This window comes from Schistocerca piceifrons, chromosome 5 (genome assembly GCF_021461385.2).
Source record: "Schistocerca piceifrons isolate TAMUIC-IGC-003096 chromosome 5, iqSchPice1.1, whole genome shotgun sequence".
Classification (NCBI taxonomy): domain Eukaryota; kingdom Metazoa; phylum Arthropoda; class Insecta; order Orthoptera; family Acrididae; genus Schistocerca; species Schistocerca piceifrons.
The window spans coordinates 541,899,113-541,924,475 of NC_060142.1; the positions used below are offsets into that span (position 1 = coordinate 541,899,113).

Consider the following 25,363-nt stretch of genomic DNA (forward strand, 5'->3'; position numbering starts at 1 on the left):
GTGCGAACGCACACACTATGCCCAAACTCTTACGGGACTTGGTAGATTAATCTGCCACGAGTAATGAGTATGATGGGCAAACATGTATTAGGCGCACTACGAATGTAGTAGTGTGGACATGTTGGGAATGTGGGTCTCACGGGGAGCGTGCAAGGTATAAATCCATGCAGGCGCACTGTCCTCTGTGCCCTCGGTGGCTCAGATGGATAGAGTGTCTGCCATGTAAGGAGATGTCGGGTTTGAGTCCCGGTCGGGGCACACATTTCCAACATGTCCCCAATGAAGTATATCAATGGCTGTTTACAGCTAGGATGTCCGTTTAATTATCATTTCATTCTAGCGAAAGCTGCATGGTCATCAACGGTGACTGTTCTTTCGGGAACAGACACTACCTTCATATATACTTATCGGCACGGATCCAGAAAATATCGTTCTTGCAAAACACAACTAACTCATTATACTCATGAAGTAATGAGTGTTATCGACAGAGGATGTCAAATTGATTCCATATTTTTAGATTTCCAGAAGGCTTTTGACACCATTCCTCACAAGCATCTTCTAACCAAACTGCGTGCCTATGGAGTATCGTCTCAGCTGAATGACTGGATTAGTGATTTCCTGTCAGAAAGTTCACAGTTCGTAGTGATAGACAGAAAGTAATTGAGTAAAACAGAAGTAATATCCAATGTTCCCCAAGAACGTGTTATAGGTCCTCTATTGTTCCTGATCTATATTAATGACATAGGAGACAATCTGAGTAGCCGTCTTAGATTGTTTGCAGATGATGCTGTCATTTACCATCTTGTAAAGTCATCAGATGACCAAAACGAATTGCAAAATGATGTAGATAAGATGGTATGGTGCAAAAAGTGGCAGTTGACCCTGGATAAATACAGTGTGAAGTTATTCACAAGAGTACTAAAAGAAATCTGCTAAATTTCGTTTATGTTACAAGTCAAACAAATCTGAAAGCTGTAAATTCAACTAAATATTTAGGAATTACAATTACAAATAATCCAAATTGGAACGATTACATAGATAATGTTGTGAGAAGAGCAAACTAATGACTGCAATTCATTGGCAATACACTTAGAAGGTGCAACAGGTTTACCAAACAGACTGCTTACACCATGCTTGTCCATCCTATTCTGGAGTACTGCTGTGTGGTGTGGGATCCGCATTAGGTGGGACTAACAGATTGACAGATGACATCGAAGAAGTACAAAGAAGGGCAGCACATTTTGTGTTATCGCAGAATTGGGGAGATAGTGCCACAGACATGATACGTGAATTGGAGTGGCAGTCATTAAAACAAAGGTGTTTCTCATTGCGACGGGATCTTCTCATGAAATTTCAATCACCAGTTTTCTCCTCTGATTGTGGAAACATTCTTTTGGCACTCACCTAGATAGGGAGAAATGATCATCACAATAAAATAAGAGAAATCATGGCTTGCACAGAAAAATTTAAGTGCTCGTTTTACCCATGTGCCATTCGAGAGTGGAGCGCTAGAGAGACAACTTGAAGGTGGTTCATTGAACTCTCTGCCAGGCACTTTATTGCAAATAGCAGAGTAATCACCTAGATGTAGATGTAGAATGAGAAGTAGTGTAAAAACCACTATAAAGTGTTACATTAACAGCTACTAGCTGGTAGATGCCAGTGTGGCAACTTGTGGGTCACAATAACAGACAGTCAAGTGGATTGTGAAACCAGGATAGCAGAGTGCAGTAACAAAGTGTACCATACAGTGGTAACTGAGTCACTGGCATGGTGATGTCACCATACCAGAGCAAGTTTCTTGTTGTGGACAATGTGAATAGGTGCTGAATCGCTTTCCGACCAAATGTTCTTTTAACCTAGGGAACAGGGGCCAAGTCAGGACTATAGGGTGGGTGGGTGATTATGTTCCACTGAAACTGTTGCAGGAGAGCAACGGTTTGCCGAGCGATGTGTGGGCGAGCGTTGTTATGGAGAATGTGTACGTCCATGCTCAACATTCCTCTTCTCCGGTTCTGAATTGCCCGTTTGAGTTTTTTCAGAGTCTCACAGTACCTGTCAGCATTGATTGTGGTCCCAGCGATTCAGCTCCGACGACGAGGTGAAAGAAGAGGTTCATAACTTTCTGAACAGCATGGCGATGAGATGGTATGACATGGGCATACGAAAACTACCACAGCGTCTACAAAAATCCATCGACAGAAATGGTGATTGTCGAAAAATAGCTAAATGTTCAAGCTGTAAACTGATGTAAACCATTGTAGAAATAAACAGGTCTGTGAACTTACAAGGAAATAGGAGACCTTACTTTTTGGGATTACCCTCGTAAGTGAATCTGGATTTTGAGGCAGGGATCACTTCTTGGTGCCATAAACCAGCAACACCATCGTGACACCAGAGCTCTGCTGGACATTGGGACAACTGGGCAATGCCAGCAGCGGCCATAGGGTCGAGACTGGACTGTGCCTACAACCAGTACCAAATCCTTCACGGGGCTTGGAGCCACAGCTGTGCCGACCTGTCTTCTGAGCCCACTGCCACTGACGTTGAGTTACTATTGAGACTAATTGCCTCTGTCTGACTCTGCCAGAGGGCAGCAAGTCGAGGTCCAAGCAGAGCCACTTTCGGGCACTGCCGCAATGATGCAAGTGGAGTGAGAGTCTTTGCAGGCTCCATGATGCTGAGGAAAGTAGCATGCTGCTGATATCAGTGCCCTTAGTCTCTAAAGCTTGCAGGCCTTCCACAAGGTTGTTGCAGCATCCCAGGGTTCCGGCTCAGGAGCCAAGGCAGAGGACGCTGCTCATATATCAGTGTCAGCCAGGGAAACATAGATAGGTGTGGTAGCCTCACTATGTCACATATTGAAGTCAATAAAACTTCAACTGCACCACTCACCCTGCCCCTCCTGGGTGGTGTCAGAAGTAGGATCTTAAAGCCCATCACTATACCATTTGGTGACAGTAGAAGGAGTAACAACACCTACAGTGTCTTCATTGAGCTAAAGTCTAGGTCAGGGACAGTACAATCACGTGGTGCTTATGTACTGCTCATAGGTTGGCAACGTGTCAGCCATTAGGATAATTCTGTGACACAACCTATGAGAGGCGAGAACAGAGGCTGCATATTTCTAGCACCGGAATTGGAACCATGGTCTTGCTTGCTGTTTTTCAGTGTATTAGTGAGTTTTGAGGGAAATATTTTGTGATTATGGCAGCAAGTGCTATAAAGTCAACTGATTTAAGCAGTTTAGTTCTGCATGGAGATATTGTCTGTTGGTGCGCATCTCGTGAATTAATTCCAGATACTTGAAAATGTATCCCATGGTAGTGAAATGACTCTTGAAAGAGTCAAAGGTTTGTGTGGATGTAATCATCTGGAAGTGCAGCAGGAACCACCACTTTCAGGAAATGGATCAGTTGCTTTTAATTCAATCATGGGAGAAGGTAGGTGGATCAGTCTTGATTAATGGTAGTAGCATGTTAATTATATTGATTGACATTGATCCAGCTACCTTCTACCATGATTTAATTAAAAAACATTGACTTACTTGTAACACACCTGGGAAGAAAGAGGGTAAATATGCAGTACAAATAAAAGCTAGCCTTTAGTACTCGAGACTGTGCAACTCTCCCTAGACACGGGAACGAGGCTGGAAGTTTAATGACAATGTGCTTAAACCCGTGTACCTGGTCCTTCCCATGGCGTTTGATCTGCTGCTCTCTGCACTGCCTGCTATGATGCGCCCTATAATAACTACAGTGTATTCTGTTAAACACTCACACAGGGTGGGGTTTTACGTGTCCGTTGTGACATATAAGGTTGCTGTATAAATGATGGCATCCAATGCAATAACACGATGCATAGAACACAAACTAATTACTGTTCAGCGGATGTTTTATCAGTCAGCGATTGGCACTGTTCTTCCAACAGTACTGAACAATTCAATAACTTATAGCATGAGCATGCACGTGGCTGAATCGTGACGTGGATGCTCCATAAAATTTCGGGTATGATATATGAACAAGAATGTACCTGTGCTCATGATATTTAGCCAGTCAAAACGATGTGTGTTTCTTTCACTTAGAACTTGCATATAGTATCATATCAGACCACATTATTTTTCTGTAACCGTCATGGCGCCGTTGATTGTTGTTCTCCCTACACGACGCACGAAACTGAGAAACATCACCTTTTGGGTAAACGTTGATACTGCGTTGTGAACACTGAAATTAAACACAGAACTTGTGTGCTAAACATTTTCAATTACTTCACCATAACTTGTAAGATATGTGCTGCAGCCATGGCATCAACACAACACTCTGCCCATACTACATGAAAGCTATGCCACGACTCCCCACTGTTGCTCTGTGCTCGGCAAAGAGGTGACTATCGATAGTCAACAATACAATTCCATGTTTACAAATTACTCATTTTGATCATGCAGCTCGATTGCATAGCACACAGAACAGAGAACTATTTCACTGCTTTTTCGAATACGTCATGGGTTGTGACACTGTCCTTGGTTTCCAGATACTAGTATAGCTTAAACAGCTCTGACTCAAGCGAAGAGCAGCTAAATTTATAATCCATGTTTACAGCAATGTTTCATGCTCTCTCCAAACATATTACTTTTAAACATGTTGTCTGCTTCCTGCCCTCTTAGTGGCTATGTAACACAAACAGCTGGCGCACTTCTTTTGTTCCCATAAAGCCTCACAGCAAGTGCTGACAACACTACTGCACGAAACATGTAAGTACACCACTGACCCTATTCTATACTTTTGCCCTACGTTGTGGGGTGAGTGCAATCTTTTGTTTTGTTTTTGTTTGACGGCGAGGTCATGGCAAGTTCGTGGGTTTGTCAGATGTTGAGTTGTACTTGTAAGATCAGAGTTGGAGAGGGGAACGCAGACAGTATTTGTTGAGGAGACGTAAATATGTGCTAGTTTTCACCTGGTCTGTATAATAGGTAATATGGGTTCATGAGTGGGACGTATGGTTTGTGAGCTAGTAGTATATAAGCTGTTAACTATGAGTAGTGACTCCGTAGGTGAAACTAAGTTTGGTCATTGTATCAATGTATAGTAGTAAGTATTCGCAGTCACTCGGGTGAGAGTAATTAAGTTGTAGTAGGGAGTAATCTGATGGTGTTACAGTCAAGGATTCTCGTAATTTGTTTTTGTTTTGTGTGGAGCAATGAGCTTGGCCCAGCATTCAGGCATGTGGTAGTGAGAAGTATTAGGATAGTTGTGTGTGTGTGTGTGTGTGTGTGTGTGTGTGTGTGTGTGTGTGTGTGTGTAATTAAGTCGTGGTCAGTACCTCAGGGAGCAGGATTTTCAATACCGCAAGGAGGTACCACATAGGAGATGTTGAGAGTTTTAAGAGAGCGAAGTAGATAAATCCTGCAATCTGGAAACATGGATCAGAATAGGAGATTAGAAGCACTTGATGCTGAGATGAAGGAAATAGCTTATCACAGAACTTCTGAGTCTAGTAGGAAGATGCGGAGAGAGCATGAGAATTAGATGATAGAAAGTGGGCCTTGAGACGTGACTGCGAGGAATATGTTGATTTTGGGGAGGATAGAAAGAAGCGAAAGAGAGGAAGCGGAGAGAGAAGAAGAAGAAGGAGGAGGAGGAGGAGGAGGAGGAGGCTTGTGGATACTTTACCTGTTCCTGCAGAATGGCCTTCTCATTACTGTGGTTGAACTTGTCAGTCCTGACAAGATTAAATTAGTTGTAGATAGTGGCAAAGTGCAAGTTCCTGAAAATTTACATGAAATTATTATTGAAGTTAGTATGAGTGATTTAGAATTACTAGCTCCAATATTCAGTGGAATTGTGGAGTGTGAGGTAGCAGAATTTAATGTGGCCTGTACCAAAGTGACCTAAGTGTGGGGTTAGCAACATGGATGATACATGCTGTAGTCTCTGCCCGCTTGGTGGTGTTGAGGCCAGAGAGCTGGGACCTGATGACAGGCAAATACAGGTGCTGGTGATTTTTGTTTCATGGAGTCTGGGACTGCAGATAATGTTGTTGTTTCGGATACTACAAGGAATGCACAAGAAGTTGTTGACAGTTGTGTTGCAGATGTTGTGGCAGAAGTAGTACAGGTGCACACACTTCCTCAGAAGTGGGATGAACAGAGGGAAAGGACAAGAGGATGGGTTCGTAGAGTGGATAATCAAGTAAATAGGGCTGAATATATTGAAGAGTGTACGTCGGAAGATAAGAATGTGGTGCGAGCACAGGTACTGGGTCGCAGCATTGCAGGGCAAGCAGATTATGTGCGCAGTGAGCTGTTAACAGCACAGCTGTGGTCGGCTGTACATGATGAGTACGGAGTTGGTGAAAACTGCAATGCTAGCCTGAAAGTAAACATTCTGATGAACATCATGCCAATATTAACCTTTGGTACGAGAGAGCTATTACCAGTGTAGAGCTGTCACGAGGGGCGTCTAGTGTAAGAGAATCTGTTAAACCATGTGCAAATACATTAAGGAGTAATTGGCATGATTAGTTCTGCCGGGCACCAGGAAGTTGTTTTGTGTCAGCGGGAGTACCAGAAAACTAAGCCTTTCAAAGAGAATTCAGGGTTACCACTGGATAGACAAATGAGATGCCAAGCTCAAGAGTTTAATGAGCCAGACCATGTTTTATTGTAGGTGGTAAGTTAAGGATAATTTATTAAGAAGGAAAGAAAGAAAGAAAGAGTCATTCTACTTCGTAAGTGTGAAACTGAGAGTAAAAGGTTGTTTTGCATAACCATGGCAAGAGTTCTAGCAGTCAGTCAGGCTCCCTGTTGTTGCCTGTTCACATCTCTAGAGCAGTAGGTTACATATTTAGCTTTTCCTGTGTTTCACTTAAATGTTGTGCATGTTATTCTATTTAAGAGGTTTAATCTTGTGTTTTTTAACTGTAAGTGTAAATTAAGGGAGTCTGTAGTGCAGTTTTCATTTATTCTGAACATCCAGAGATGCAGCTCATTAAGACATCAACATCCAGTGGTGACGCATCAAGAGAGTAGCAGTTTGCATATCTAGGTTTCTGTCTGCTTTTGTTGTTTACTTCTTCAGTTAGTCTAGCTAGCATGTGAAGGACACGTGCATGCTGTATATGGATTCAGGAGGAGCTACCTGCAGTTCACAAATAGTGGATTGTACTTCTGGCTACTGTCAATAGCCTTCAGGCTGCAGCGTAGCGGAGAACCTGGCGCACTACATGATACACCACAGGTGTTGCTTGTTCTGCCCATGGGCTCTACTGACAAGGCACCTCCTAGTGTACCTGATGTGGGAAATCTGCCTTCACAGCAGGGTGAGTTGTGGATGCTAACATGTTTGTGTTGCTCGAGGTAGATAGACAATGTTGAGGCTGGCTGTGTGGCCTCACATATTCACTGTGTCAGTGATCAGGTGGCCATTCCTTCAGCAGGTTCCGAGAGACCTATGTGGGTAGAAATGTACTAGTTATTGTGAGCTCGAACGTTAGGCACATTATGGAGCGCCTTAGGAAGACTGCGCTGAGGGCTGCGAAGACAGCCAATGTGCACTCAGTATGTCAGCTGGCAGGTCTCACCCGAGATGTGGAGGCAGCCTATGCAGTAACTCACATCGGCACTACTGATACATGCCATGTGTCCTCTGAGGCTCTCCTCTGTTCATACAGGTGACTGGCGGAGGTGGTGAAGATTGCTTGCCTTCTGCATGGGGTGTAGGCAGAGCTCACAATTTGCAGCATTGTTCCCAGAGTTGATCAGGGTCCTTTGGTTTGGTGCTGAGTTGAGTGACTTGGCCAAAGGCTTCATTGGCTCTGTGATAGTCTTGACTGCAAATTTCTAGACCAGTGTTTTCAGGTGGGGACTTACAGGACTCTCCTTGATAGGTCATGGATGCCCTACACGGAGGAAGCAGCTACTTGGGTAACAGAGTATGTGTTGAGTGCCCATGGAGGTTTTTTATGCTAGGCAGTAATTTGAAGTAGTTTGAAGACTCACTAGTCAATATGCAGATCCTGTCAGACTGCGCTTAGATTGTCAAAATTTTATCAGTATTTGTTGAAGTGATTACGTAGGCTTTCCAGGCGTAATAAGTCATCAAAGTCTCTTCGGGTTTGCTGCTGGATCCTAAAATCAACTTGACTCAATATTTTAGCAATCCAACTGGTCACCATCTCCAGGAAAATGCTGCTTCTGCTAATGAGTCCCACTGAGAACTGACACCAGGTTGCAAATCAACATCCTATATAGGCCACCGTTCAGTACACGGCGCATGCGCCGCCGATCACGGTTTCTGCCTTCCAAAACAGGGAGGTGGCGCCACCTTTACTGAAACACTGCTGGCAACGATATATCGCACTCAAGGCCGCACCGAAGAATGTTCAGTTTTGATGTGAGATAATACAGGATTCCACGTTTTGCTAAGAGGAAACCCATTGTCTCTGTTGATTAAATTATCAGCCAACCTAATTTCAATCGCCTCTTTATAGACACTGTTCCAAAAACCGGAAATGTTGGCAACCACAACAGTTTCCTCAAATTTCATTTTGTGTCCCTCATTTAGGCAGTGTTCTGCTACCACCAATTTTTCAGGCTGTTGTAGCCTCGTGCGACGGCGATGTTCCACACACCTGTCATGCACTGTGCGAATAGAACGGCCAACGTAAGCTTTCCCACATCGACACGGAATTTTATACAACCCAGGTTTCCTTAGCCCCAAATCATCCTTCACAGAGCCCTGATCTTAGAAGGTGGGCGGAACACACTCTTAATGTTAAAATTCTTTAAAATTCATCCAATCTTAAACGATAAGTCTCCAGCATAAGGAAGGAAGGCCACAGATCTATGAATACACCGAGAAGCAGATTCGTCGAGCTATGGGATTTGGACCATCTCCGGAGGTGTACGAAGAGGAACGTAGATCTGTGGCCTTTCTTCCTTATGCTGGAGGCTTATCGTTTAAGACTGGACGAATTTTAAAGAATTTTAACATTAAGAGCGTGTTCCGTCCACCTTCTAAGATCAGGGCTCTGCTCGGCTCTGTGAAGGATGATTTGGGGCTTAGGAAACCTGGGTTGTATAAAATTCCGTGTCAATGTGGGAAAGCTTACGTTGGCCATTCTATTCGCACAGTGCATGACAGGTGTGTGGAACATCGCCGTCGCACGAGGCTACAACTGCCGGAAAAATCGGCGGTAGCAGAACACTGCCTAAATGAGGGACACAAAATGAAATTTGAGGAAACTGTTGTGGTTGCCAACATTTCCGGTTTTTGGAACAGTGTCTATAAAGAGGCGATTGGAATTAGGTTGGCTGATAATTTAATCAACAGAGACAATGGGTTTCCTCCTAGCAAAACGTGGAATCCTGTAGTATCTCACATCAAAACTGAATGTTCTTCAGTGCGGCCTTGATTGCGATATATCGTTGCCAGCACTGTTTCAGTAAGGGCGGCGCCACCTCCCTGTTTTGGAAGGCAGAAACCGTGATCTGCGGCGCATGCGCCGTGTACTGAGCGGTGGTCTATATAGGACGTCGATTTGCAACCTGGCGTCAGTTCTCAGTGGGACTCATCAGCAGAAGCAGCATTTTCCTGAAGATGGCGACCAGTTGGATCGCCGAAATATCGAGTCAAGTTGATTTTAGGATCCGGCAGCAAACCCTAAGAGACTTTCATGAAATTGTTGAAGTATTTGTGACAGAGTTCCCGAATTTATTGCGCTCCAGGAAAGTTCTCATGCTCAAATTATTCTTGGGACTGAGAGCTGCCTGAAACCTAAAGTAGAAAGCTTTGCAATATTTAGCGAGTTGAGGATCAAATATTGCAAAGACAGATTAGATGGTGTTGGAGAGAGAATGTTCATTGCAGTTGACAATAATATTGCCTCTATTGAGGTTGAAGGAAGGAGTGCGACAATGAGGTTATCCAGTTGCATATAACAGGTCTAGGTGAAACCAAGTTAATTGTTGGATATTTTTATTGGCCACTTGACTCTGCTGTGTCAGTTCTAGAGTCATTCAAACACAGTCTACAGTCTGTAGTGGGAAAATACCCAGATCATGCAATAATTGTTAGAAACGACTGTAACCTACTGAGCGTAGACTGGATCGTCTATCGATTCATTGTGGGTGGTTGGGGCACACTAAGTCAGTTTTCTGAAAACTCTGTTCAGCAGCTAGTTTGGTAGCCCATATGCAGTGGAAATATTTTAGACCTCGTAGCTACAAAGATGGTGGACCATATTGACAGCATCAGTATAGAGATGGGGATTTGTGATCATGGCGTCATTATAGAAACTGTGGTTACAATAGTTAATAAACCAGTCAAGAAGGCTAGGAGAGTGTGTCTGTTAGAAAGAGAAGATAAGCAGTTGTTGGCATATTACCTAGACAGTGAATTGACGTCTCTTAGTTCCAATAAGATGGGCAAAGAGGAATTATGGGCAAAGTTTAAACAGATTGTAAATCATGGTGTGGAGAACTATGTTCCTAGTTCGTGGATTAAGGACAGAAGAGACCCACCATTCTGTAGCAATGAAATTTAGAAAGTGCTGAGGAAGCAAAGGCTGTTGCTCTCTTGGTTCAGAACACAACACGCAAATGATGACAGGTAAAGGTTAGTAGAGATCTGTGCATATCTGAAAAGATCTAGGCTTTAAGCATACAACTACCACCACCATCATATGTTAGTATAAGATCTGATTGAGAACCTGAGAAAATTCAGGTACTATGTAAAATTGCTAAGTGTTTTTATGGCTCCCATCCAGTCATTAGTCGGCTAGTCTGGTGTGGCAGTTGAAGATACAAAGCAAAAGCCAAAGTTTTGAATTTCATGTTGAAGAAATCATTCACACAAGAGAATTGTACAAACAAACTGCTGTTTGAATGTCAAACTGACAGACTTCCGGTTGGACGACACAGTAATAAGCATTTCTAGCACATAGAAACAACTGAAAGAGTGAGGGGTGGTCACAGTGAAGAACTGGACTGGGGCAAGACCTGAGGGACTGGGTCCTCTCCATGGAGAGGGGTAGTGTAGTGCCACTGCCTAGTCTTTGATTAAAGATTATAAGTCTTTAGCAAAAGTCATGAGCAGTATTGTTAACAGCCACAAGCCGGTAGCCACCTGTATGGTGAGATATGGGTCACACTAACAGACATGCTACTTAACAGTGAAGCCAGGATAGCCAATGCAGCAGTAAATTGCACCAAACAGTGGTAATCACGTAGCCAACGTGACGATGTCACCACACCAGGGCAAGTTTCTTGTTATGGGCGGTGTGACTAGGTTTCGGGTTTTAGTTAAACAAATGTACACCAGAGGTGTATAAATATGTCTGAATTTTGAGGCAGGGATTACTTCTCCTTGCTGGAAACCAGCACTGCCACTATGCTGCCATAGCTACGCTGGACAGCAGCAGCAGGCACGGGCTTAAGACTGGGCTGTGCTTGCTGCACCACTATACCAGCCATCTTTGCACAATGACATGGGCAGAATGAGGGTCCGTGTGGGCTGCGTGGTGCCCAGGAAAGTAGTGTACCTTGACATTAACGGCTGAACAGCCGTGGCCTCTAAAGTCTGCCGACCTTCCATGGGGTTGTCATCAGAATAGTGAGGTGCTGGCTCAGCAGTGAGGGTGGAAGCCGCCACCTGCACATCAGCATCGATCAGACACAACAGAGGCAGGTATGGTTGCTTCACTACATCATAAAAGTCATTCTTAACTCTCAACAGTGTTTCCACTGGGGTCTTCGGTCCCATTACTCACCCTGCACCATACGACAGCAAGACTGTCTAAGATTTTGTGCTGACTCTTTAATCAAGAATTACATTATTTGATCTACAACCAAAACCAGTGTGTATAGGCACTCTTATACATTGATTCTGGTATTAGCTGGGACCGTAATAGTTGCCCACATTTGAAAATAATGCAGGCTGCATGCCATCTGTTACAGGAAATATCGAGAGTAGCAAATGTTCATGTAGTCCTACTATGGTGACTTGTGTACTTAAATACAGTCTGATCAGATAATTTCCATTCAATGGCTACCGTATTTACTCGAATCTAAGCCGCACCTGAAAAATGAGACTCGAAATCAAGGAAAAAAAATTTCCTGAATCTAAGCCGCACCTGAAATTTGAGACTCGAAATTCAAGGGGAGAGAAAAGTTTTAGGCCACACCTCAAAATCGAAACAAAGTTGGTCCATTGTAATATGAGACACAATTTAGGTCGAATGAATGGCGATACAGCTACAGTAGTTTGGTTCGAGTCGTGAGCTTAGCAGTTAAGCTTTACCAGGTGGCCATTGCTGTGCATCAGGTGCTCCGTCCGTATTTATACGGGTACCCTTCCTTTTTCACGTGCTTCGTCTGGTTTGAATTGCTTATTTTTCTTTGATCTGATAAGTGCCGTTCTCTTTGTTATAGGTTGTTTACGTCACTCTAAGCTGAAAATGCATTACTTTACTGTGCCATGCGTTGTTTGTTGCATTCTGATAATGAGTGTTTACGACCTGTCGCCGCTCGCGGCATGGCTTGCTTTTGTGTGCGCCACCGCCGCTTACAATTTTTTTTCTTAAAAAAAGAGAGGAATCTTCTCATTAGCGGAACAATGGCAAAAGACTGCTATTTGTTGTTACTTACACTGCTGCTTTCTTTGATAGTGATCAACAAGAACCAAATAATAAACTGCGTAAGATACAAGATATTCTGAACGAGAGTTTAGTGAAAATTTTTCTCCGTTTGAAAATCTTTGCAGGCGCCTCTTTAGTACATTACATTCTGCACAGAAATTAGAGCCATCTTACATATAAAAATCTAGTCAATTGCCGTGCTTCATTTCTGACTGTATCACTATTAGGCGTAAGAATAATACGAATATAAACGTGACATGATATGTATATTCTTCCGCGTTTGCTGTTGTCTCACTCTAGTTTCGTAGTTTATTAGGCAGACAAGATTTAAATGAGATAGCAGCAAACACGAAAGAGTACATGGCAAAATATTATTTGTATTATTCTTATGGTGATGAGAGTACTGCATGTGATTCACAATTCATAAAAGTTTTTATTAGCAACCATCTTTTCTCACAGGTAGGAAAAAGTTCAGAACGTAGAGTTGGCCATATTGACAAACAGTCTTGCCAGTCGGATTTTCATAGTACATTGAAATGCTGCTACATTCGAAAATGAACAATACGGAATTTGTATTTACTTCTTTGGATAATGTATGAAAATGCAGTGGTCGAAACTCAGGGCGGAGAAAAATGCTCGTCTTCCACCCTTGTTTTAAATTTATTTACTGTCGCAGAGGTTTTGGCGCCAGTATTTATCTTTGTGCCTGCAAAGCATGCCTGTGTAGTGCTACGTATATTCGATGGCAGAAGTTAGTTGTGGCGGCACCTACCAACATTTTTCAGAACTTCCGCTTTCTTTGTACTCGATTCTAAGCCGCAGGCGGTTTTTTGGATTACAAAAATCGGAAAAAAAGTGCTGCTTAGATTCGAGTAAATACAGTACATTGTATTAAAACAGCTGAATGAATCTGTCTTTGTGTCCCCTTTGCTGTGGGACCAAGCAGAGGATGGTGCTATCAAATAATGGGCTATGTAAATTGAGTGCTGAAAGCAGTGTCAAATTGCTATTGTGTACTGCTGTAGCAAAGCTACTGAGTGAGATGGTGCAGTGGTTAGCACACTGGACTCACATTCTGGATGATGATGATGATCTCAGATCCACTACCTGTGTAGGACGTAGTAGTAGGCATTGCTGGTGTAGAGAAGCAATTGAAAGAGTTGAAAACAAGAAGTCACCATGTTTGGATGGAATCCCAGTTTGGTTTTACAAAGAGAACTCTATGGCATTGACTCCTTACTTAGCTTGCATTTATTGTGAATCTTTTGCCCAGTGCAGTGACTGGAAAAAAAGCGCATGTGACTCCTGTACGTAAGAAGGGTAAAAGAAGAGACCCACAAAAATTGCAGACCAATATTCTTAACCTATAGCCAACTGATTTTTGGTCATAGCCTCAGTTTGAGTATAATAAAGTTCCTTCATGTGGAACAGCTTCTGTCCACAAATCAGCATAGTTTTAGAAATCACCTCTCGTGAAATCAGCTTGGCCTTTTCTCACAAGATGTCCTGCAAACCATATATGAAGGTCAATAGGCAGATTCCATAGTTCTAGATTCCTGAAGAGGATTTGACGCAGTGCCCCATTGCAGATTGTTAATGAAGTTCTAGGCATATCAAATAGAGTTCCAGATATATGAGTGGCTCAAAGACTTCTTAAATAATAGAACACAGTATATTTTCCAAAGGCAAGTGTTCATCAGGAGAGCACCATGGAAGTGTGATAGGACTGCTGTTATTCTCTGTTTACATAAATGATCTAATGGACTGGGTGAACAGCAGTCTATGGCTGTTAGCCAATAATACTGTGGTGCACAGGAAGGTGTTGTCATTGAGTAACTGTAGGGGCATAAACGATGACTTAGACAAAATTCTAGTTAATGCGACAAATGACAGCTAGCTCTAAATGTAGAAAAATGTAAGTTAATACATATGAGTGGGAAAAACAATCGTGTAATATTTGGTTACAGTGTTAGTGGTGTACTGCATGACACAGTCATGTTGATTAAATATCTAGGCTTAATATTGTAAAGTGATATGAAATGGAACTGGCATGTGAGGATTGTAATAGGGAAGGTGAATGGTCACTTTGGTTTACTGGGAGAATTTCAGGAAAGTGTGATGCATCTGTTAAGGAGATGGCATGTAGAACACTAGTGTGTTGAGTATGTCTAGAGTTTTTCAAATCCCCATCACTTCAAATTACAGTAAGACATCGAAGCAATTCAGAGATGGGCTGTTAGATTTGGTACCAGTAGGTTCGTTCAGCATACATGTATTATGGAGATGCCTCGGGAACTCAGATGGGGAATCCCTGGAGGGAAGGCGACATTGTTTTCGAGGAACACCATTGAGAGAATTTAGAGAACCAACATCTGAAGCTGACTGCAGAACAGTCCTATTGTTGCCAACATACATTTCACATAAGGACTATGAAGATTAGATAAACAACAACTCTTACAGAGGGGTGTAGACAGTCGTTCTTCCCTGGCTCTGTTTGCGAATAGAACAGGAAAGGAATTGACTGGTAGTGGTATTAGTTACCTTCTGCCATGCACCATATGTTGGTTTACAGAGTATGTATGTAGATATGCTGTAGATGAGATTCCCAGTCGGCTGTGGAAATCTAGGTTTTCTAAGATTTCACTAGAGTGCTTAAGGTAAATGCCTGAATGGTTCCTTTGAAGCGGATGTGACCAATTTTCTTCCCTGAGCTAACACTGTTGATTCTCTCATGTGCTAATTATTTGCATGACATTGTAGTGCTGGTTGGTTCTGAAAGCATGTTGTTACGCTGGAACCGAGCGAGGTGGCGCAGTGGTTAGCACACTGGACTCGCATTCGGGAGGACGACGGTTCAATCCCGTCTCCGGCCAACCTGATTTAGGTTTTCCGTGATTTCCCTAAATCGCTTCAGGCAAATGCCGGGATGGTTCCTTTGAAAGGGCACGGCCGATTTCCTTCCCCATCCTTCCCTAACCCGAGCTTGCGCTCCGTCTCTAATGACCTCGTTGTCGACGGGACGTTAAACACTAATCTCCTCCTCCTCCTGTTACGCTGAAGCATCTACCAGTCTTTCTGTTCTTCTGTGAATAGCTAATATTTTGCAACAGTGATGCTTCAGTACTCACACCTTTCAGCTCTTCCCTTGTTTTGAATTGGGATTATTACATTCTTGTGGAAGTTTGAGGGTATTTTGCCTGTCTCTTGTATCTTGCACACCAGGTGGAATAGTTTTGTGAAGGTTGGTTCTCTCCAAGAGCTAAATAACTGAGGGAACATTGTCTCTTCCACGTGTCTTGTTTTGGTTTGTCTTTCTGTGTTTGGTCAAATTGTTCCTGTAGTACCACATCTCCCATCTCATCATCCACCTATTTCTGCACTCCTGCCATAATACTGTCTTAAAGTTATTTTTCTTTCTATGACTCACCACCTCGTTTCACCTTTCAGCCTTCCCTTCTTTGCCTAGAACTGATATGCTATCGAAGTTATTGATATTCACAAAGCTGATTCTCTTTCATTCCAAAGGTCTCCTTAATTTTCCTACCCAAGACTCCTATCATAGTCATAGATCCTCCAAGTGCTTTGCATTTCTTTTCCAACCATTCATGCTCTGCCATTTTATACTTCCTGTCAATCTCGTTTTTAGATATCTGTATTTCTTTGCCTGCTTAATTTGTTGCATTTTATTTCTTCTCCTTTCATTATTTAAATTCAGTTTGTTGTGTGTTTTTGAAGAATTTCTAATGCACTTTATACTTTTGCCTAGTTGCTATTTTATTATTCATTATTAGACATACTCCTGTGTTTACTCTATACAATTTGATTTTGCGTCGTTAACCCTGTTCTCACCCAACCAGAAATCTTGTTCTTCTTGCTATTGCACTTCACTAATTACCACTGTATCTGACTTCAACCTATTCATTTCTTTTGTTTTTCAAATTCTCTAATTTATCTATTTGATTCTGAACTCTGACACATTGCAAGATTAGTTTTTTTTGCCGATAACAGCATCCTCCTGAGTAGTCCCTATTCAGTGACCTGAATGAGGTACTATTTTATCTCTGAAATATTTTACCCAGGAGGATACCATCTTCATTAATGCCTACAGCAGAGCTGCAAGTCCTTAGGAAAAATTACAGCTGTTGTTTCCCTTTGGGATCAGCTGTAACATAACACTGATTTCAAGGCTATGTTGGCTGATGTTACAAAGGCAAAATGTCAGTCATACATTGCAACTACTCTTAAACTAGCCTCACCACAGATGCCCCTCCAATTTGATTTAATGTATATAATGTTTATCTGTACCACTAAGGCATGGCAAGGCATGACACCGAGTCAAGATCCAGAGTTCATCAGGAGTTTGAGGACATACTGTGATACAATGTGCGATCCCCTTGCTACCCCTCACTGTGCCACTGAGAGATAATTTCGTCACTTTGCAGAAGTGTGAGACTACAACACTGGTCAGTGAATCCAGTTGTCCCACTGTTTTGTTCCTCTTTCTTGTGTCTTGTACTTAACGAAATTTTATTTTTGTATCTGTTCACTGGAAATCATAGGACTATGGCTTTCCTCTCTGTGGAAGGAGAACAGTGATGACTCCATTCTGTATGATTCTGCTGTGATGACTTTGTGGGCAAGTCAGCAGTTCCACCTGGTAATTTCCCCTCTGCCACACTCTTCCCATCTCGTTGGAAAGAGAGAGAAATGTAAACCTTAACTGAAACATTTAGTTGCAGTGCATAAAGGCATTGCGGCTAGATTTGGAGAACTGAAAACTTAAAGAGCATGAGGAGCCTATCTGTGATAGTCCTTTACATGGCTAGTTGAGAAAATGAAAAACATTTAACAAGCCTTCAGATAAGGCACTGTTCGTTGGTACATGGATTCTGTATTCAATAACACGTAGCCCCTAACATCACTCGTTAGAAGGCGATACTTTTCCAATGAGCGGTAACAGTGGCCCTGGATATACCATAAAAATTTGTTACACTCAGAGTGGCGAGAATTAACCCCTTGAGTATGCATTTATACAATGTCCTATTTGCTCTGCATTGCAGTTTTTCTGATGACACCCCTTGCAGTTAGTAGCACTATTACGTTGTAAACTGACAAATTGTATATAAACGTAGGCTTCTGCGGCCATTGTCACAGTCAATAAAATTTTCCTGGATTTGTTACCGCATTGTCAGTAAGTAAAACTACTGATGTTCCGTTCACTGTTGCAAGTGACCTTCTTCACGGGGTTGTTTTGTTTACAAAAAACACCATGAAGGAGGTCACTTGCAACAAGGACTGAAATGTTGGTAGTTTTACATATTGACAGTGTGGTCACAAACCCAGAAAAATTTTATTGACTGTGATAAATTGAAGATTCTGATAAGATTGGGGGTGGCTACATTTAGTAAATGGGAAAACAGAAATGTCATCATGGTGAGTTTATTGTAAATAAACACTGTTAACTCTACAGAAATACATTTCTGATATTAATTAAGATGATTAACTTGAAAATAATGTCATAGTTTATCCAGAGATTTCAGATGGATCATGTGTAATGACTGACTGACTTGGCACAATATAAAGTTTACTATAAAATATAATACTGCTTTGTACTTCTTCCTATACTGTCAGGTGCCTCTGCCCTCATTGTTTATTTAGCAAAACTTGAAGTTTAGTGAATAGTAATAATGCCAAAATTTGACAAACAAATGACAGACTTCTCCTGATATTTTCTATACCAAAATGAGTTAATAATATTAATATTTAATAATTAAAATTGTGAGACCAATTATAATGTGCAGAGAGGCACTCAATCAGTCATTCTTCCTGTGCTCCATTCTTGAGTGGAATTGGAAGAAGCCCCAATAATGGGCACAATGTGGAGTACCCTCTCCCGTGTACTTCACACTGGTTTCCAGAGTTTAAATGTAGATATGGATTGTTTGCTGCTAATTCTCTGGGTCGTCTCCAGTGTCTGTAACTACGTGCAAGATATCTCTAACACCACCAACCTGCTTTAAACACTTACCAGGGCTGAGAGCTGATCCCAACAGTGACCGAGGAATCGGCTGTTTGTAGATCAGGAAAAGGTGTTATCTCCTCACCTGAACATGAGTTGTAGCAGTAGCAGTGACTGTAATCGCACGGTGAGCTATTAATGAAACATATGTGATTACAACAGTCATTTACTCATTTTGGTACAGAGACAGAATTCCAGCAGATGGGAGGTTATTACCCCTCAGTGGTGTAGTTGGCTTCAGACACACCATGCACCAATGTCAGCAATCATTGGCCCATGCAAGTAGTGACATGAGCTAGCATCATTATGCCTGCTGAAGGCTGACACTGTGGTGTGCCTGTCTGTGTGGCATAGGCAAAGCTCCTGGCAGCTTGACTGCCTTCTGGTTGCTGTGTACCATACTGGTAAGGACAGTACTTAAACCGTAGTAAGCAACATGGCCAAAGTCGTGTGCCTGCACTGGGTGGCCATCAGCAATGATGAGGGCCTACAGGAACAAGTAAACAGTAACAGTGTAGCTGGGCAGCCCCTAGCCCAGACTTGAACATGTGATGGACCAGGGAGGTGGTCATCAGTGGAAGAAAAGCACATGGCACGTGACCCAGCAGTGTGAAGGTGCCAAGTTCGAAACTAAGGCAGATACTTGCAGCTACTGGAGATGAAGTCCTTGGAAGGTGACTGTGAGAGCATGCTGGTCAGTACTACTCCAAAAGCAGCACTCCCACTCTAGAAGTGATAACAAGTTGGAGTGGCCAGTTGTTGCCATTAGGTGGTGAGGACTTCATTTGTTCCAATTCTCTTGTTTAGTCAGCCCCTGCAGGAGCCTAACTGGAGCTGTAATGTCGGCCAGCTTCACCTTTCAGAGCTGGCTAGCATCTTCCAGGTCATCAGTATCCTAAATAAGGGCATTATCACTCTGAATACACATTTTTGTGAAACGATGTCTTCTGGACATGAAGTTGATGCTCACTTCCCTCTGTATGACATTCTTTTTCTAAGTATGGCAGGGACAGTTCATTGTACCTAACAGAGTTGTGGTGCAATGCAACATGTATAATGACTTGTGTGTTGCCTAAACTCTCTTCGGTTATGGGAACAGCTTCCTGCTAAAGTTCTATAGCTCTATAAGCGACTGCCCAAGAAAATATTGTAATATCTTTAGTAATAATTAAAAATGTTGTTAAAGAAAATGTAAAGTCGCAAATATAACATGAAACATTACAGAATACGAAGCACTGTTTGCACAGTACTTTTATATACAGCAGTCACCAAACGTGTTTTTCTTTTTTTTTTTTTTTCTCCAATGATTGCTACCACCTTTTCAATATACAGTGGTGTGGAATACACAGTGCCAATAAGCATACCGTCAACAAAAAAGTACAAAACCAGTCACTACAGCACAATTAGAATTATCCCTCTTGATTGACACCGAGCGAGGTGGCGCAGTGGTTAGCACACTGGACTCGCATTCGGGAGGACGACGGTTCAATCCCGTCTCCGGCCATCCTGATTTAGGTTTTCCGTGATTTCCCTAAGTCGCTTCAGGCAAATGCCGGGATGGTTCCTTTGAAAGGGCACGGCCGATTTCCTTCCCCATCCTTCCCTCACCGAGCTTGCGCTCCGTCTCTAATGACCTCGTTGTCGACGGGACGTTAAACACTAATCTCCTCCTCCTCCTCCTCTTGATTGACAAACTCTATTTAGTGTAAGTTTAAAATCCTGTTGGGTAGCTATCCATCTTAAGTACTGTAAGAAATTTAACATTATGGTTACAAGAGTACAAATTAGGATACATTGCTACTCACCACATAGGGGATCAGTGAAGTGGCAGACAGGCACAGTTTAAACATGTCTGTCTGCCATTAAACTCCTCATCTACGTGGTAAGTAGCAATCTACCTAAAATAATGTTGTTGTTGTTTCACTCTGGATTTTCAGTTGTTTAATATTATGATAAGATTTATCAAAGATATTCAGCTGATAATTGGCCTAGTGATAGCAGCTTTAATGTGGTCAGTTCATTTCAGTTAAAATGTCTGTGACTCGGTGAATTAAGGTTGCAGGTGTATTCCTTACAGATTACTGAATAGTCATCTACCATGGAAGTTTGCTGTGGGAGAAGATGGAAAAGTTGTAGCCATTTTACAAGATACACTTTTGGAAATACGAGCCAGTAGAGATGAATACTCATCAGTTGTAGGCAAAGCTGTAGGTAAGTTGATCCATAGTAGCAATTTTAGATGCTCTGTGGTATAATCTGATAATGTTCCTGCAAGGTTTGAGTTAGGTTTGCATTTTGTCAGTTTCTTTGACTCTTCAACCTTTGCATTTGTGTTGCTTCCTGTTAAGCAAATACTTGATTATTCACAAATTAGCTGAACCTGTAGCTGGGTGCCCATCTTCTGTGTAAAACAGCAATATTTGGAAATTTTTTGACTTTATGGTGTGTAAAGTGCTTAAATGCTCTGAATTTGGATGGTTACCTAAGATTATATAAATGTGCAGTGCATCATAGCTTAACATATGAATGTGATAATGTAGTAAGGACTACCTTTGTCAACAGTAGACATGCACGCAAATGCAAACGCAACTTGCACACATGTCTGCAGTCTCAGAGAGCTCTCTGAGACTGCAGACGTGTGTGCAAGTTGCGGTTGCGCGTGTGTGTATGTGTGTCTACTGTTGACAAAGGCCTTAATGGCCGAAAGCTATGAGAGTGTGAATTCTTTTATTGTGCCTATTCCGACTCAGTATCTCTGCTATATGGTGAGTAGCAACTTTCCTTCTCTGGTATTGTTACGTTCCATCCTGGATTTTCCATTGTTTGATTGTATTGCAACTTTCCTAGAACTTTTTGTATGAAAGCTGATGGCATTAACACAAGGTGAATGCATTGAGATAGTCCTCAATAGGAGAGACTAGTACCCATGCTGTCACAGTGGATTTTAAGCATCACCACCCAGACAGACCACTAATTACCCACTGTATGGTGGTGAAAATTCTTACAAAATTCCAAACTGGGTCTGTTGCAGACAAAGCAGAAGCTGGGCGATCAAAAACTGCTATGGATGAAGCAGCATCACCCACTGTTCTGCCATTGTTCAGTAAGAGTCCAGAGTGTAGTACTTGCTGCATTTTGCAGCAAATTAGGGTCAACCATACATCAAAAATGAGAATTCTGACCACACACTAGTGAAAATATGACTGTTGTACCATCTCACCAAGAACAAATAGATTGTTGTGTACAGTGTGCAGAATGGGTGATACCCAAGCTGGGTGAAAAACCTCATTTCCTCTATGATGTACTCATTATGGTTGAAGTGAACTTCTGTGTGAATGGAACCTGTTTTATAGAAACACATTTTGTCTGATGTCAGGAGGAGACAAACATAAAAGGTTAGGGTCTATTAATTGTCAGCAGTTCAAACATATGGCAAATCATGGTATCCCTTACAGGAATGGCAGCAAGTGTGTTGGGACCCTTGCTCTTCATGTTGTATATTAATGACCTCGTAGACAATATTAATAGTAACCTCAGACTTTTTACAGATCATGCAGTTATCTAAGATGAAGTACTGTCTGAAAGAAGCTGTACGAATAGTCAATCAGATTCAGATAAGATTTCAAAGTGGTTCAGAGATTGACAACTTGCTTCAAATGTTCAGAAATGTAAAATTGTGCACACAAAATGAAAAAAGAGTCATATTCTGTGACTTAATATCAATGAATCACTGTTGAAATCGGCCAACTCGTATAAATACCAGGGTGTAACATTGTACAGGGATGTGAAGTGGAATGATCACATACACTCTGTTGTGGATAAAGAAGATGGTAGGCTTCGGTTTATTGGTAGAATACTGTAGAAGTGCAATCAGTCTACAAAAGAGACTGCTTACAAATCACTTGTGTGACCAGTTCTAGAATACTGCTCAGGTGTGTGTGGGAGCTGTACCAAATAGGACTAGTAGGGGATAAAAAACGTATACAGAGAAGAACAGCATGAATTTTCACAGGTTTGTTTGATCCACGGGAGTGTGTCACAGAGATATTGAAGGAACTGCACTGGAAGACTCTTTATGGCAGACGTAAAGTATCCTTAGAAAGTCTATTAAGAAAGTTTCAAGAACCATCTGTAAATGATGACTCTAGGAATATACTACAATATTGTTTGCAAGGGGATCATGAGGGTAAGATTAGAATAACTACTGTGCACACAGAGGCATTCAAACAATCATTCTTCCCACACTCCATACGTGAAGGGAATGGAAAGGAAAGCTAATAACTGTTACAATGAGACATACCCTCTGCCAATCACCTCATGGTGCTTTGCAGCTTGTAGACTGAGACATAGATAGATAAAAGAACAGAATCACAGATTATTGCTAGTATTTGTTTTGTGAGCATTAGCCTACGGTCCAAGGCATAATTTTACTCATTCAATGCTGGAGACATCATTAGAGGCTTTAGTGACTCAGAAAACTGGTCAGATATCAACTATATTGAATGGATCTATTGATGGTATCTGGCACATTGAAAGTGATGTTTTGGTAAGGAATATGGGTTCTTGTTTTGCAGGGCTCTTCTTCATTCATGGTTTGTCAACAGCAGCCATTATCTGCAGCTGTTAGATAAAGATATAGCACCATAGCTGCTGTCTGCAGAAGGATATTTCCAACTGTCTTTCAACACAGTGGTGCTCCATTACGAGTTAGTTGTTAGGTCATACCTATATCTGGGGATCAAGTTTCTCTGGAGTTGGATAGGTGGTTTCCATGTTCCTTAGGTTTAAGTTCATTAGATCTGTAACTGCAGGGACATATGAAGACAAATGTGTATGCTACGGTGATGATCAGAAATCTTGCACACCTCAGCAACAGGTTGTTGCTGTTTATGCTCGCATTCCAGTGTGTGTGTGTGTGTGTGTGTGTGTGTGTGTGTGTGTTAAAGTTCATGAGGAATGGGTGATGTGGATAATAGCTGCCTATCACTGTGCTGAGCAATACGCCGAGACATTCCTGTTGCCTTTATCTGTCATTGTTATGTGGGAAATGTGATGTAACTCATGAATGAATAAAGCTGTATGCAGATGAGATACCATAAATTTTCTCTTGTAATTCTCTATCTGACACTTTACATGACCCCTTTACCTTTTGAAAATTTGACTTACTTTCAGTATTCATTAAAATGATTCGTTCTCTATTCTTTTAACAGTGTGCAGAGATCCAGTGCCCCAATGGAGGAAAATGTTGTGGAGTCCAGACTGCAGCATGCTGGCAGTAGCGTACAGTAGTGGCGATGTTGCTTTCTACAACTTGTTAGGAAGCAACATGTTCTGCATAAAACCAGTATGAAGACTTTGTGAATTTGTATGAATAAACTGTGTAATTTCCATGCATGAGCATGTACATGCATGCGTGCGCATACACCTACACCCAGACATACATACAAGCAAAAATTTGAGGTTCTTTACTGATGCATGTACAGAAATTTTGTAACTTTAAAACTTGGCGGGTGGGAAAGCTAAGCTAACTCATTTGCATAACATGTTGCACAAACACAAGGAGTAAAGGAATTTAATTCTTTAATCTATACAGCTTTTTTCATATTTATTGTCTAGTGAGATTATGCCCATGGATGGTGAAGCAGTACCTCAGCTGGACAGATTCGGTCGTGAAGTAATTAATGTTACATTTATATGAAGTGGAAGCAACAAAAATCTTAATAAGCATTTGGAACTTCTTTCTTCCAAATATGAGTCTGGAGTCTTAATCACAGTGGCAAACACAATTATTATAAAAAGCTCTTCTGTACATCTTATTGTTGACTGTCCTTATTTGTAATGTTGTTATTGACCCTCACTCCAAATTTCCCAATTTGGTTGTGGTATCTAGAGTGGTAGTTCTATATGAGGCATTTAAACACATTAGAGCAAATGAAGGAATCAGCTATTTTTTGTTTTTCTTGAATTGCATTGTTATTATTTATTTGTGTGATTTGTAGTTGTACTTTCACCGTATTAGAAACGTTGGCGTGGTATGTTTGCAAGGAAGTCAATGTACTGTGAGAACAAAGTGTCTTGTGATAATATTCTAGTATAAAATACTTTTGGTATCATTCACATATCAGTTCAGAATAAAAAGTTGTGCTCTCCACCATGACCTCCATCACAGAAATCGAATGTGAGGGACACCCTATCCACATTCCTCCAGAACCTGAACAACTTCTCCCCCATTTGCTTCACCTGGTCCTAATCAACGCAACAAGCCACCTTCCCAGATGTTGACCTCCACCTCAAAGATGGCTACACCAGTACCTCCATCCATATCAAACCTACTAACAACCAGCAATATCTCCACTTCGACACCTGCCACCCATTCCATACCAAGAAGTCCCTTCTGTAAAGCCTAGCCACCCATGGTTGTCGCATCTGCAGTGACTAGCAGTCCCTCTTGAAATATACTGGAGGTCTCACTGAAGCCTTCACTGACCGTAATTATCCTCCCAACCTTGTACAAAAACAAATCTCCCGTGCCTTATCTTTCCAGTCTCCCACCACCTCCCAAAGCACCACTGTCCGACCACTGAGGAGCATTCCCCTCGTTACTCAGTACCACCTAGGACTGGAGCAACTGAATTACATTCTCCATCAGGGTTTTGATTACCTCTCATCATTCACTGAAATGAGAAATGTCCTGCCCACTATCCTTCCCAC

At 41.9% G+C, this 25,363-nt stretch overlaps 1 protein-coding gene across 2 annotated transcripts in view; it reads left to right on the plus strand.

Annotated features, from left to right (window-relative positions):
* Positions 1-25,363, plus strand: part of LOC124798260 (NBAS subunit of NRZ tethering complex-like) — a 424,226-nt gene that overhangs the window by 6,664 nt on the left and 392,199 nt on the right. For both annotated transcript variants that reach the window (XM_047261580.1, XM_047261581.1), the window contains exons 3-4: positions 20,730-20,863; positions 23,863-23,996. In XM_047261580.1, coding sequence (XP_047117536.1) covers positions 20,730-20,863; positions 23,863-23,996 — 268 coding nt within the window. The remainder of the gene's footprint in view (positions 1-20,729; positions 20,864-23,862; positions 23,997-25,363) is intronic.